Raw genomic sequence first — 15,424 nt, forward strand, 5'->3', positions numbered from 1 at the left:
TATTATAGATAACAGTCATCATGCTAAATGTGAAGTGATATAAAACATAGTCATCGTGCTATTTGTAGGGTGATGTAAAATATTGTTATCATGCTACATGTAGGGTGATATAAAATATAGGTTATCATGCTACATGTAGGGTGATATAAAAGATAACACTTATCATGCTACATGTAAGGTGATGTTATGCATAACGGTCATCATACTACATGTAGGGTGATATGAACATAGTCATCATGCTACATGTAGGGTGATATAAAAGATAGTCATCACACTACGTGTAGGGTGATATAAAATATAACAGTTATCTTGCTACATGTAGGGTGATATAAAATATAGTCATCAGATAGTCACCATGCTACATGTAGGGTGATACAAAAGATAACAGTTATCCTGTTAGGGCTAGGGGGCAGTATTGACACGGCCGGATAAAAAACGTACCCGATTTAATCTGGTTACTACTCCTGCCCAGTAACTAGAATATGCATATAATTATTGGCTTTGGATAGAAAACACCCTAAAGTTTCTAAAACTGTTTGAATGGTGTCTGTGAGTATAACAGAACTCAAATGGCAGGCCAAAACCTGAGAAGATTCCATGCAGGAAGTGGCCTGTCTGACAAGTTGTGTTTCATCTTGGCTCTTTTTATTGAAGACTGAGGATCTTTGCTCTAACGTGACACTTCCTACGGCTCCTATAGGCTCTCAGAGCCCGGGAAAAAGCTGAACGATATCGAGGCAGCCTCTGGCTGAAACACATTATCGCTTTTGGCAAGTGGCCGATCAGAGTACTATGGGCTTAGGCGCGTGCCCGAGTCGACCGAATGCTTTATTTTCTTTCGTCTGTTTACCTAAACGCAGATTCTCGGTCGGAATATTATCGCTTTTTTATGAGAAAAAATGGCATAAAAATGTATTTTAAACAGCGGTTGACATGCTTCGAAGTACGGTAATGGAACATTTAGAATTTGTTTGTCACGAATTGTGCCATGCTCATCACCCTTATTTACCCTTTCGGATAGTGTCTTGAACGCAGGAACAAAACGCCGCTGTTTGGATATAACTATGGATTATTTTGAACCAAACCAACATTTGTTATTGAAGTAGAAGTCCTGGGAGTGCAGTCTGACGAAGACAGCAAAGGTAATAACATTTTTCTTATAGTAAATCTGACTTTGGTGAGTGCTAAACTTGCTGGGTGTCTAAATAGCTAGCCCTGTGATGCCGGGCTATCTACTGAGAATATTGCAAAATGTGCTTTCACCGAAAAGCTATTTTAAAATCGGACATATCGAGTGCATAGAGGAGTTCTGTATCTATAATTCTTCAAATAATTGTTATGCTTTTTGTGAACGTTTATCGTGAGTAATTTAGTAAATTCACCGGCAGTGTTCGGTGGGAATGCTAGTCACATGCTAGTCACATGCTAATGTAAAAAGCTGGTTTTTGATATAAATATGAACTTGATTGAACAAAACATGCATGTATTGTATAACATAATGTCCTAGGGTTGTCATCTGATGAAGATCATCAAAGGTTAGTGCTGCATTTAGCTGTGGTTTGGGTTTATGTGACATTATATGCTAGCTTGAAAAATGGGTGTCTGATTATTTCTGGCTGGGTACTCTGCTGACATAATCTAATGTTTTGCTTTCGTAAAGCCTTTTTGAAATTGGACAGTGTGGTTAGATTAACGAGAGTCTTGTCTTTAAAATGGTTTTTGAATAATGCGCCACGGGATTACACTGGCTGTTACGTAGGTGGGACGATTTGGTGCCACCTACCCTAGAGAGGTTATCCTGCTACATGTAGGGTGATATAAAAGCAAGTCATCATGTAACATGTAGGTGATATTATAGATAACAGTCATCATGCTAAATGTGAAGTGATATAAAACATAGTCATCGTGCTATTTGTAGGGTGATGTAAAATATTGTTATCATGCTACATGTAGGGTGACATAAAATATAGGTTATCATGCTACATGTAGGGTGATATAAAAGATAACAGTTATCATGCTACATGTAAGGTGATGTTATGCATAACGGTCATCATACTACATGTAGGGTGATATGAACATAGTCATCATGCTACATATAGGGTGATATAAAATATAGTTATTATGGTACATGTAGGGTGATATAAAAGATGCTCACCATGCTCCATATAGGGTGATATAAAAGATAACAGTTATCCTGCTACATGTAGGTTGAAATAAAAGACAGTTATCATGCTTCATGTAGGGTGATATAAAATATAGTTAACATGCTACATGTAGGGTGATGTAAAATATAGGTAACATGCTACATGTAGGGTGATATAAAATATTGTTATCATGCTACATGTAGAGCGATATAAAAGATAACAGTTATCCTGCTACAGGTAGGGTGATATAGAAGATTGTTATCAAATATACATGTAAAGTGATAGAAAAGAAAGTCAGCATGCAACATGTAGAGTGATGCAGCGGTCTAAGACACTGCATCTCAGTGCTAGAGGCGTCACTACAGACCCTGGTTCGATCCCAGGCTGTGTCACAACCGCCCGTGGTTGGGAGTCCCATAGGGTGGCGCACAATTGGCCCAGCAAAGATATTGATGTTAACTGACTTGCCTAACTAAATAAAGGTTAAATAAAAAACGAATTAAGGACAACAGTCATTTTGCTACATGTAGGGTTATATTAAAGATAATTTATCATGCTACATGTAGGGTAATATAACAGTTATCATTCTACATGTAGGGTGATATAAAAGATAGTCATCACACTACGTGTAGGGTGATATAAAATATAACAGTTATCTTGCTACATGTAGGGTGATATAAAAGATAACAGTTATTATGCTACTTTCAGGGTGATATAAAATATAGTCATCATGCTACCTGTAGGGTGATATAACAGTTATCATTCTACATGTAGGGTGATATAAAAGATAGTCATAACGCAACATGTAGAGTGGTGCAGCATTCTAAGGCACTGCATCTCAGTGCTAGAGGTGTCACTACAGACCCTGGTTCGATCCCGAGCTGTATACAACCAGCCGTGATTGGGAGTCCCATAGGGCGGTGCACAATTGGCTCAGCATCGTGTGGGTTACTGGAGGGTTTGTCTGGGGTAGACCGTCATTGGAAAGTAGGAATTTGTTCTTAACTGACTTGCCTAGTTAAATAAAAAAATAAATGAAGGACAACAGTCATCATGCTACATGTAGGGTTATATTAAAGATAACAGTTATCATGCAGGGTGATATAAAAGATAGTAATCATTACCAGAATGTTACATTTGAACCTTAGGTAATTGTTGTACCTGATCCAAAATAGATGTCCTGGCTGTGTTGAGGCACAAAGTGAACTCTGAGCTTTGAACAATCTGGGATATTTTGTTTTTGATTGCTCAGTCTGAGCAATCCTTACAATTTATTTCCACAAAGTGGTATATACTCATGACACTGTAACAGCATGTTGAATTACATTATGGTTAAGGTATTCAGAACACCATCAACATTTTCTCATTGTACTACAGCTTTATGGAAACGGCTAAAGATATGAATGAATTAATCAATAGCTTTTGCTGCGGATTTTGGTTATTTTGCTAAATTGAAGTCTATTTCGATTTGTGTGTTTACTGTGTTTCCCACAATATGCCAAATCAATAGAGAAACATTTAAGTATTCAATTGGTTTCAAAAAAATGTCAAGACCGATACTTGGGATAAGTATTACTGAGGGGATAGCATGTTTATTGTGAAAAAAGAGCAAATGTTTAAACAAGACATTATCTCCATGTTATCCCAGATTTTGGTACCGTTCCCCAGATCTGTGCCTCAACACAATCGTGTCTCAGCGCTCTACGGACAATTCCTTCGACCTCATGGCTTGGTTTTTGCTCTGACGTGCACTGTTAACTGTGGGACCTTATATAGACAGGTGTGTGCTTCCAAATCATGTCCAATCAATTGAATTTACCACAGGTGGACTCCAATCAAGTTGTAGAAACATCTCAAGAATGATCAATGGAAACAGGATGCACCTGAGCTCAATTTCAAGTGTCATAGCAAAGGCTCTGAATAGTTACTGTATGTAAATATTTCTGTTTTTTTGGGGGGGGGGGGTTGCAAACATTTCTTATAACCTGTTTTCTATTTGTTGTTAGGGGGTATCGTGTGTAGATTGATGAAGAACATTTTTATTGAATCCATTTTAGAATGAGGCTGTAGTGGAAAAAAATGTGGAAAAACACAAGCGGTTTGATAGCTTTCCGAATGCATTGTAAGGCATCATGCTCACTGCAGAATTCAATGGCCCAGATAGTCCCCCTGACATGACTCCCTTTTTTCCTAGAAACTGTATAACCTTTATTTACATTCCATGGGATCATTTTGACTTCACTGTTAGATTTTCTCCATTGATTGGACACATTGTGGACACAAAAAAATCCAAGATGGCGTAGCAGTCAGACGTCTTTTGTCCTCGTCTTGTCCCGTGTATATATCTTTTTATATTTTTCTTCGCATATCTTTTCATATTTTTTTCTAAAACTCAACTTCAAAACACTCTCCTGCAACCCGCCTCAGCCAATGTGGTGCGGATTTTTTTTTTTTTCTAAAGTATTATTCACCTCGAATCCGGAATCCCCCAACAGAAGCTAGCCAGCTCACTAGCTAGTAGTCAGCTAACAACTGCTAGCAGTCATCAGCTAACCTTTAGCTCAGAAAGCTCTCGCCAGTTTGTACAACGCGACTCAAACCAGAGCATACCGGACCTATTTTCTCTCCATATCCCTGAATTCCTACCGCAAGCTCTGGACATTTTCACCTGGATCTTCGCAGCAAGCTAGCTGCTATCCGAGTGACTACCTGCTAACGTCGGTCCTGGAACTAGCACCAATTAGCCTGGAGCTAGCCCATGCTAGGCCCTTTCTCCCGGCGAGCTAAAGAGGCCCATCAGCCACTCCTGGGCTACAATACCTGGACACCTTCTACTGCCGGTACAGGGCATGGAACCCCGCCGATCCTTCACGACTGGACTACGACGTAATCTGCTCGAGGGGGAACTCAACTTGCCGCTACATCACGACGTCCCCTGAATGCCCATCCGCTAGCCGTGGCCTGCTAGCTGTTAGCCGCAGCCTGCGGTGTATTTATTTATTTTAACCCTTCAGATCAGCTCTTTTGACAATAATTGGGCAAAATATCATAACTGAACTGCCTGTTGATCTGTCATTACCATGACAACCACCAAAAAGTGACAGGAAATTAGCATTGCATCTGCATGCTACTTCAAAGCCTACATCAACGTAAATGTGCAAATCTGATATGGGTCACATAAAATTAAGTGTGGACAGTCAGAAGAAAAGATTGGATATTAAAAAAAATATAGAATTGGGTTCATAGAATGACTGTGTAAACACTGCCAAAGGTCACACACACTACTTGGCACCTTCTTGTAACAATTAATCTATGAATATAATGTAAACATAATTATTGCCAGAGACTGTTGTCTTGTAGACAGCTTTATAATCTCTCACGTGTCTCCAGTGCTTCCCATAAAGAAATAACAGCAACATAACGGGTTTGCTGCTTGATATCCTTGTATCAATCATAAGACATCTGATATGTGTTCATGTAGATAAACAAGGAAGTGAATAGGAGTGTATAACCAGTAACCCATATCAATGATAAATGTCATGTTGAGCTCTTTGAAACTTCAACACATTGTTTGTTGTGGGAGTATCACAAAGGTAGGAGGTCAGAATATGATCAATTCATGACGGGTGGACTATCCCTTTAAGCTATGTTTATACTCCAATACAGAATGAATGTAACATTTCATTTCAGAAGTTTACAACATTTATGTATTTCATACAATAACAAAAAAGGATAAATAATTGTTTTCACACAGTAAGGCCTATCATTGTGATAATTTAGATGATTTATTTAACCAATCAATCAGAAGTACTTGGTGGGGTCGGACTTGTCACACATCTGGACGTGGACGTGAGAAGTGATCCCTGGGTAGACACTCTGCATGGGGAGCAGGGTCCCAATCCTCTGGCCCTTCTTCACCACCCCAGAGTAACTGTCAGGCTTCACGTAGAACAGCTTAAAGCACAGACCTGCAAGACAGACAATCACAGTGTGAGTCAATCAATCATTCAACCAGTCAATCAATTAATTTGCCATATATTCTTCCATTTCATTCTGCCATGACGCATTAGTTGCCGGTATGTACTGTACCTCAGTGAAACAGTAGTCATTACATTGGGATGCATTATTAAAATAGGCATAGCATTTACTGTACTATTGATCTCCTTCCAAGGTATTAAAACAAATAATTCAGGATAGACTATTGATCTCCTTCCAGGGTATTAAAAGAAATGATTCAGGGTAGACACTGACCTTCCCCACTGAGGTTGATCCCATCGTTGATGGCTGCTTTCTTTGGGTTTGTGTACACTGTCACTTTGCCGTTGAGTTTCACGTCAAATGGAGCGTACACTGTGGCCCCGTCGTTACACACGATGTCAATGCCCTTATGCACATGGTCTGTTCTGGACATAGTGATTGGAAGGGGTTAATGCAGAAGGATTCACAAAGCATTCACAGTCTCTCAATCAGACCATTATGGTATGTTTTCACTTGTTGTTTTGTGAGTATTGTACTGTGTACAGTCAGAGCAGGGGTCTCAGATCAAATTGATATTATTAATATTGTAATAATGGCTTCTTAGAAATAATTACTATGTGGTTACCATCTTACCAACTAAATTATGATGTAAATTGTGGACAGTCAAATAAAGCGAAACCAAACTGATACATTAACTTGCCATACCTGCTTGCTCCGTACTGTCCTTGTCCCCAGTTGTCCCCTGTCCTCCTCCTGTTACTGGAATTTCCGCTACACAGCTGACCAAACTTGGCCATCTCACACTCTGGCAACACAGCTAGAGATTAAATGGACAACTGATATGTTGACTGAGGAGGAAACCCTTTTATGCTGATATTCTTTTCCACTAAACTAACTAAAGAGCATTTATATTAAAGGGGCAGTGCTGTCAAAAAGGTGATTTCCTGTGTTTTATATACACTACCATTCAAAAGTTTGGGGTGACTTAGAATAAAAAAATGTTGTAGCTGGAAACGGTTCCAATGGCATATTGTGTTAGCTAATCCAAGTTTATAATTTTCAAAGGATAATTGATCATTAGAAAACCCTTTTGCAATTATGTTAGCACAGCTGAAACTGTTGTTCTGATTAAAGAAGCAATAAAAATGGCCTTCTTTAGACTACTTGAGTATTTGGAGCATCAGCATTTGTGGGTTCGATTATAGGTTCAAAATGGCCAGAACAAAGACCTTTCTTCTGAAACTCGTTGGTCTATTCCTGTTCTGAGAAATGAAGGCTATTCCATGCGAGAAATTGCCAAGAAACTGAAGATCTCGTACGACGCTGTGTACTACTCCCTTCAGAGAACAGCGCAAACTGTCTCTAACCAGAACAGAAAGAGGAGAAAGTTTGAGAAACAGATGCCTCACAAGTCCTCAACTGGCAGCTTCATTAAATAGTACCCGCATAACACCAGTCAACGTCATCAGTGAAGAGGCGACTCCGGGATGCTGGCCTTCTAGGCAGAGCACTGACCAGAATAGAAAGAGGAGTGGGAGGCGGTAGTGTATATTGTATTTAAATGGTAGTGTATATTTCCTTTAATGTATACCCCGGGAGTCAGAAAGCAGGTACAGAAGGTGAGTTTTAGTACTGAACAGATAATAAAGACCAAACATGGGACGCATACTGAACGTGAGAGAAAAACCAATAACACCTAAAGACTGATGACAAGAGAGGGCTAAATAAAGTACATTTTAAATACATTTTTGGATAAGTTAATAGACCAATAATAAAGAGTTTTCCCTCTCTGCCATTAACAGCTTGTTTTCAGGTTACACATTCCGTCCATTAAGCTCCTCCAATTAAGCCCCTCTCTCAGATTACTCCCAGACAGTCCTAGCAAAATGCTTGCCTGAGAAATTGCATTTGGCTAAGAAGTGCTTTTTTTTACCATTTTAATTGAAAACAATCACAGTAAGGCACTTAATTATTACCCAGAAATTATTTGATATTGAGATAAAAACTGCCAAAATAATATTGAACACTAACAGCACCCAGAACCAAATCGCATGTGTGAGTTGACCAGCTACTTGATTTGATATATTTAATCTATATGACAACGTGATAGATATCGCAATGGATTGATCAAATAGTCTTACCCATAAGGACTACAGTAAGCAGAAGAATAGCTGTCTTCATGTTGAAGCCTGAGAGGATGCTTTCGCTCAAGGAAAAACTCTGCAAGAAGGTCTTGCTCAGCTTCAGTCTATTTTTCTGACTGCACAAGGTCTGTGCTTTAAGTACCTCATAGTGAGAACTTTCCCACATTACACACCCTTGTTTCAAACAATTGCCACAGATTGGAAAACCCAGGATTTGGAAATTCTTTGTTTAATTTGTGAAATCCAGAAAAAAATATTTGGTGTTCTCAATTGGTAGAACAAAATGGTGGACAGCAGGGTAAACAAATGGTGACATTAACCTGAACTGTTACCTTACCTGTTACTTGGCTAACAGGGTTAGTTCAGAACAGAGTATGTGAGTTGAGTGGAGGGAGGAGTGGAGCGTGCCCAATTTGACTGGGGCATTTTTCCCAAATGCTGGAGCTTCAGACTTCGCACCCGCTCCAATTTTCATCTGGTGGCCAAAATCGAAATTACACCTACACTCCTATCTGAATGTATGGCCTTTCTCTTACATTTCATAGATGATGGAAATAAAATGTGGAAAGCATTTTTTGTTTGTATTATCTTTTATCAGATCTAATGTGTTATTCTCCTAAATTAATTTCATATTTCCACAAACTTCAAAGTGTTTTCTTTCAAATGGTATCAAGAATATGCATATCCTTGCTTCAGGTCCTGAGCTACAGGCAGTTAGATTTGGGTCATTTTAGATGGAAATTGAAAAAAGCGTGCAATCCTTATTAAGCAGTGCTCACTTCAGGAGCTCATGGCATGCCTGGCCCAGCATGCATTTGTAGTCTACTTGTGTGCTGCTATAGCCCCTTGCTGTAGCTACTGTCAGGGATTTCGCAAAATATTTTCATAAAGAAACTGATTAAAACACACAGGTGAAAAATCAAGGTGACTTAAAGATGAGGACCCAGAACAAGAGCGTGAGTGAAGTGATGTAGTGTCCACAACTAAAGAATGATTGTGGAATCTGAAAAGACCACTATATCGAAAGTATGAAAGTGTACTTACTACGTGCACATGCTAACAGAAAGGAACGAGGTGGGCAGCTAGCTAAGTGTGTCATTGTACCAAAGTATTTATAAACTAAAAGTCAATCTCTTAAAATGTTATTTCATTTTCGTTCTATTATCTACAGTTGAAGTCGGAAGTTTACATAAAAATAGGTTGGAGTCAATAAAACTTGTTTTTCAACCACTCCACAAATTTCTTGTTATCAAACTATAGTTTTGGCAAGTCGATTAGGACATCTACTTCGTACATGACACAAGTAATTCTTCCAACAATTGTTTACAGACAGATTATTTCACTTATAATTCACTGTATCACAATTCCAGTGGGTCAGAAGTTTACATACACTAAGTTGACTGTGACTTTGAACAGCTTGGAAAATTCCAGAAAATGATGTCATGGCTTTAGAAGCTTCTGATAGGCTAATTGACATCATTTGAGTAAATTGGAGGTGTACCTGTGGATGTATTTCAAGGCCTACCTTCAAACTCTGTGCTTGACATCATGGGAAAATCAAAAGAAATCAGCCAAGACCTCTGGTTCATCCTTGGGAGAAATTTCCAAAAACCTGAAGGTACCACCTTCATCTCTACAAACAATAGTACGCAAGTATAAACACCATGGGACCCCGCAGCCGTCATACCGCTCAGGAAGGAGACGCGTTCTGTCTCCTAGAGATGAATGTACTTTGGTGCAAAAAGTGCAAATCAATCCCAGAACAACAGCAAAGGACATTGTGAAGATGCTGGAGGAAACAGGTACAAAAGTATCTATATCCATAGTAAAACGAGTCCTATGTCGACATAACCTGAAAGGCCGCTCAGCAAGGAAGAAGCCACTGCTCCAAAACCGCCATAAAAAAGCCAGACTACGGTTTGCAACTGCACATGGGGACAAAGATTGTACTTTTTGGAGAAATGTCCTCTGGTCTGATAAGGACAACAAAGTCAAGGTATTGGAGTGGCCATCACAAAGCCCTGACCTCAATCCTATAGAAAATTTGTGGGAAGAACTGAAAAAGCATTTGTGAGAAAAGAGGCCTACAAAGCTGACTCAGTTACACCAGCTCTGTCAGGAGGAATGGGCCAAGATTCACCCAACTTATTGTGGAAAGCTTGTGGAAAGCTACCTGAAAGGTTTGACCAAAGTTAAACAATTTAAAGGCAATGCTACCAAATACTAATTGTGTGTATGTAAACTTCTGACCCACTGGGAATGTGATGAAAGAAATAAAAGCTGAAATAAATCACTCAACTATTATTCTGACATTTCACATTCTCGAAATAAAGTTGTGATCCTAACTGACCTAAGACAGGGAATTTTTACTAGAATTAAATGTCAGGAATTGTGAAAAACTGAGTCTAAATGTATTTGGCTAAGGTGTATGTAAACTTCCGACTCCAACTGTATATCAGAGTGACCATCGGGTTCTTGGTCACCTCCCTGACCAAGTTCCTTCTCCCCCGATTGCTCAGTTTGGCCGGGCGGCCAGCTCTAGGAAGAGTCTTGGTGGTTCCAAACTTCTTCCATTTAAGAAAGATGGAGGCCATTGTGTTCTTGGGGACCTTCAATGCTGCAGATATTTTTCAATACCCTTCCCCAGATCTGTGCCTCGACACAATCCTGTCTTGGAGCTCTACGGACAATTAATTCGACCTCATGGCTTGGTTTTTGCTCTGACATGCACTGACAACTGTGGGACCTTATGTAGACAGGTGTGTGCCTTTCCATATCATGTCCAATCAATTTCATTTACAACAGGTGGACTCCAATCAAGTTGTAGAAACATCAAGGGTTATCAATGGAAACAGGGTGCACCTGTGCTCAATTTCGAGTCTCATAGCAAAGAGTCTGAATGTGATATTTACATTTTACATTTTTTAGACATTTGTAAAAATGCCTAAAAACCTGTTTTTCCTTTGTCATTATGGGGTATTGTGTTGAGATGAGAAAATAAAACGATTTAATTCATTTTAGAATAAGGCTGTAACATAACTAAATGTCGGAAAAGTCAAGGCATCTGAATACTTTCCAAATGCACTGTAGTTGAAATGTTTTACTTTGTCAGGCTTTTATTGTGTTACATGTATGTGCTTAACTTTAGACAAATCGTCTGTGCCTGTGACCTCAGAATATATACTCCTGGTATTCTCTCACCGTCAGTCATTGTGCAATCAAACAGAGCAAAACATGAGTACTCACCTGCAAAAGCTGCAATAGGTCAAAATGACAGGTACGTCCCAATGCATTAGCAGATAGTCACAGTGAGACTACATGTCACATGCTTGAGTTTTTTCTTGTCGCTTTACATAGGTTACATAGGTTACAGTTTATCTTCCTTTTGCAGTGAATGCATCAATACCAATGTTATCATCCATAACATAGTAATCACAATAATAACATAGGAAAGTACAAAGGGTATCTGATCTTAAGTTGAACATTAGCTTTTGGAGGCACTTCATGTCAATAGGAGTGAGCGCAGATGTGGGCTGTACAGAGGCCGCTGAATATGATCTCAATGTGCTGAATCTCAACTTCTCCACTAGATGTCAGGCTACACCACTTTTGTTACTGGCATGTCTGTGCGTCATACAAGTGTTGAATCTTAATTTGACCAGTAATGCCGTAGCAAAATAATCCTGCGGCAACAGGATTTGAACATTTAGTCCATAATGTTGCTTGATCGGTGGTTAGGCTATTAGCTTGACAAAGGTAGGCTACATGAAAAGTGCAATAGTGTTAATATAACCATGTGTTAGTGCAGGTTTTCAGTGAATTTATATAAATGGCAAAGCTTATCTGCATTTCCTGTGGTGTAGGAAACTTACCAGAAAATTAAGATCCTTCCTCTGTACCACTTACCTTCTGTTTAACCACTTAGCTACAAACAGTATTTGAACTGCAATCAAACCAACTAAGCTGTTTGGCTGGCTGGCTGGCCAACCGGACCTAACTGTCTGGACGGCCAGCCGGACTTAGCTATCTGGATGTAGGTATCTGGCCGAACGGCCGGATCTAGCTTTGGCCAGATAGCTTGGTCCGTACAGCCGGCCGGCCAGATATCTAGGGCCGGATACCTTGTTACCATTCATCAAATCATCACCAGTATTGTACCCACATTATATTATATATCTTATATAGCACAAATACTTGGACAAAGGCCAGTGTTAATGATATGGTGACAAAGAAGTTGAGATGAAGACCCCACTTCCATTTAAACGTTATATTTGTCTTACCACTTTCCTTTTGTTCACGTCTCTTGAATTGTATTTTGAGTCTCACTGCCAACCTCAAACGACATGCAAATGCTTTCTTGGGTATATCTGATACCTACATTTCAAATATATATATATATATATCCTGAACGACTTACAGGAGCAATTCGGGTTAAGTGCCTTGCTCAAGGGCACATTGACAGATTTTTCAAACCAGCAACTTTTCGGTTACTGGCCAAATGCATTTAACCGCTAGACTATCTACCACCTTAGCATATTTCATCACATCTGAACATAATTCAGGTTACTGTGGTCAGCCTCAGGCCTTCCTGACGGTATTCAAACCCTATTTTCCCAACGTTTAAAATAATGTTCTGAAGAAAATAAATTACCTTTGAGAGCCTCTTTGGAGAATCAATATAAACGACGTTCGAGAATTAATCTGGGGATGCTGTGAATTCCTAAACCTAATTATCTGTGTTTTAATGCCGATGCTAAGGCTTAGGCATTCCAGACCATTAGAGGAAGAAGCCATTAGCCTCACAGGTCATTTAGCCTCTGTTTTGTCAGCCCACTATGAGGCTGGTAGTGTCTGCTATGGGTTTGCCAAGGCTAACCCTGTTAACATGCAAAGAGTCCATTGATTGGACTATGTTATGTGTGTGACTGTTTGCATCCTAATAGCTCTACACATGCACACAGGCATGTATGCACACAGTTACACACATACAGTACACACGCATTCATACACATGCAAACATAGAGGTACACTCACAAACATATAGGTATGTACAGTGCATTCGGAAAGTATTCAGACCCCTTGACTTTTTCAAAATGTTGTTATGTTGCAGCCTTGGATTCTAAATGGATTAAATAAATAAAAAATCCTCATCAATCTACACACAATACCCCATAATAACATACTGTACTTGCATGTAAACACACTAAAATCTATGCTAATTTCATTACTGAATAAAATGTATAAGTATTAGCATTTATTTTCTAATATATAGCTAACCTTCTCCGCTTCTGTTTTGGTAACGCTCAATCAAAGACTAGCCTCACTAACCACATATAGGAAGAGAACTTGGTACGTTGCAAAGGCAGCATATGTCTAACCCACTTATTCTCGAACATGAACCTACAGTATTTCAGATTTTTTAAATGAATTTATATAACCTTTATTTAACTAGGCAAGTCAGTTAAGAACAAATTCTTCTTTACAATGACTGCATACCCTGGCTGGGCCAATTGTGCGCTGCCCTATGGGACTCTCAATCACGGCCGGTTGTGATACAGCCTGGAATTGAACCAGGGTCTGTAGTGACACCTTGAGCATTGAGATGCAGTGCCTTAGACTGCCGCGCCACTCGGGAGCCCAAGCCAAATGTGCAAAAGTATTTTTAAACAATAGTTTTTCTTTGCATGTCCATTTTCCAATAGAAACATACAGATATAGTTTTCAATATCAGTATTAACAATGTTTATGAACAAAAAATACATACTTAGTCAAATGTATTGCAATCCCAATGGAGACGATTGTTATTATTCTGGTTCAGACCCACCCAATTGATGCTTCGACCTGTCGTGGGTGTCACTCATTCATTCCCCTCCAATCCCGTAAGACTGCTATGTAAGGATACCCCTTATCACCGCACACAAATGGCCAAAAGAAGGCACTGGAACCAATACTTGCAGGCACTTGATTACACAGTCATAGGCTTTGTCCACTTGGCGTTATATTGATATAATCCCCCTTGTGTCACGTCCTGGCCAGTATAAGGGTTAATTGTCATTTTAGTTTGGTCAGGACGTGGCAGAGGGTATTTGTTTTATGTGGTTCAGGGTGGTGTATTAGTTAGGAGGGCGTTTGATTTATTATTTCCGGGTTTTGAGTTATGGTCTATGTTGATGTATTTCTATGTGTAGTCTGGTTGATCTGTTTCTATGTTGAGTTAATTGGGGTGGACTTCCAATTGAAGGCAGCTGTGTGGTGTTGCCTTTGATTGGAAGTCCTATATTAGTTGGGTGTGTTTGTCTGTGTATTTGTGGGAGATTGTTCCGTGTTTCGTGTTTAGTATGTGTAAACCTAACAGGACTGTCAGTGTATCGTGCGTTCGTTTTTGTTATTTTGTATGTTCGTTTTGGAATTTATTAAAAGTTAAAAATGAACCATCTCAACTCTGCTGCATATTGGTCCTCATTTTCCGATGATGATTTCGCCATATCGTCCTCCGACGAAGAAATCCCTGACACCTTGTGCATATAAACTCAGCAAAAAAAGAAACATCCCTTTTTCAGGTGCCTGTCTTTCAAAGATAATTCGTAAAAATCCAAATAACTTCACAGATCTTCATTGTAAAGGGTTTAAACATTGTTTCCCATGCTTGTTCAATGAACCATAAACAATTAATGAACATGCACCTGTGGAACGGTTGTTAAGACACTAACAGCTTACAGACAGTAGGAAATTAAGGTCACAGTTATGAAAACTTAGGACACTAAAGAGGCCTTTATACTGACTCTGAAAAACACCAAAAGAAAGATGCCCAGTGTCCCTGCTCATCTGTGTGAACGTGCCTTAGGCATGCTGCAAGGAGGCATGAGGACTGCAGATGTGGCCAGGGCAATAAATTGCAATGTCCATACTGTGAGACGCCTAAGACAAAGCTACAGGGTGATAGGATGGACAGCTGATCGTCCTCGCAGTGGCAGACCACGTGTAACAACATCCGAACATCGCACCTGCGGAACAGGTACAGGATGGTAACAACAACTGCCCGAGTTACACCAGGAATGCACAATCCCTCCATCAGTGCTCAGACTGTCCACAATAGGCTGAGAGAGGCTGGACTGAGGGCTTGTAGGCCTGTTGTAAGGCAGGTCCTCACCAGACATC

At 39.6% G+C, this 15,424-nt stretch overlaps 1 protein-coding gene across 2 annotated transcripts; it reads right to left on the reverse strand.

Moving 5' to 3' along the window:
• Positions 1-5,907: 5,907 nt before the first annotated feature.
• LOC106604583 (leukocyte cell-derived chemotaxin-2) lies at positions 5,908-8,422 on the reverse strand. 2 transcript variants are annotated; one of them, XM_014199364.3, is made up of 4 exons: positions 8,264-8,422; positions 6,828-6,939; positions 6,396-6,547; positions 5,908-6,112 (listed from the first exon to the last, which is right to left on the reverse strand). In XM_014199364.3, the coding sequence occupies exons 1-4, from the start codon at positions 8,301-8,303 to the stop codon at positions 5,946-5,948; spliced, it is 471 nt and encodes a 156-aa protein (XP_014054839.3). In that variant the 5' UTR covers positions 8,304-8,422; the 3' UTR covers positions 5,908-5,945. The 2 variants fall into 2 exon arrangements, with proteins under 2 accessions (XP_014054839.3, XP_014054841.3); XM_014199366.3 differs by having other exon boundaries at positions 6,828-6,927; positions 8,264-8,416.
• Between the last annotated feature and the right edge of the window lie 7,002 nt (positions 8,423-15,424).

The sequence above is a fragment of the Salmo salar genome, chromosome 05 (assembly GCF_965601325.2).
Source record: "Salmo salar chromosome 05, fSalSal1, whole genome shotgun sequence".
In the NCBI taxonomy this organism is placed as follows: Eukaryota; Metazoa; Chordata; class Actinopteri; order Salmoniformes; family Salmonidae; genus Salmo; species Salmo salar.

What these genes read in the sequence shown, in the direction of transcription:
- LOC106604583 (XM_014199364.3), bottom strand. Translation starts at nt 8,303, where the DNA reads ATGAAGACAGCTATTCTTCTGCTTACTGTAGTCCTTATGG. An exon ending in GCTTACTGTAGTCCTTATGG is followed by an intron (nt 6,940 to 8,263) that starts GTAAGACTATTT and finishes TTTAATCTCTAG; the next exon opens with CTGTGTTGCCAGAGTGTGAG. An exon ending in GGACAGTACGGAGCAAGCAG is followed by an intron (nt 6,548 to 6,827) that starts GTATGGCAAGTT and finishes CACTATGTCCAG; the next exon opens with AACAGACCATGTGCATAAGG.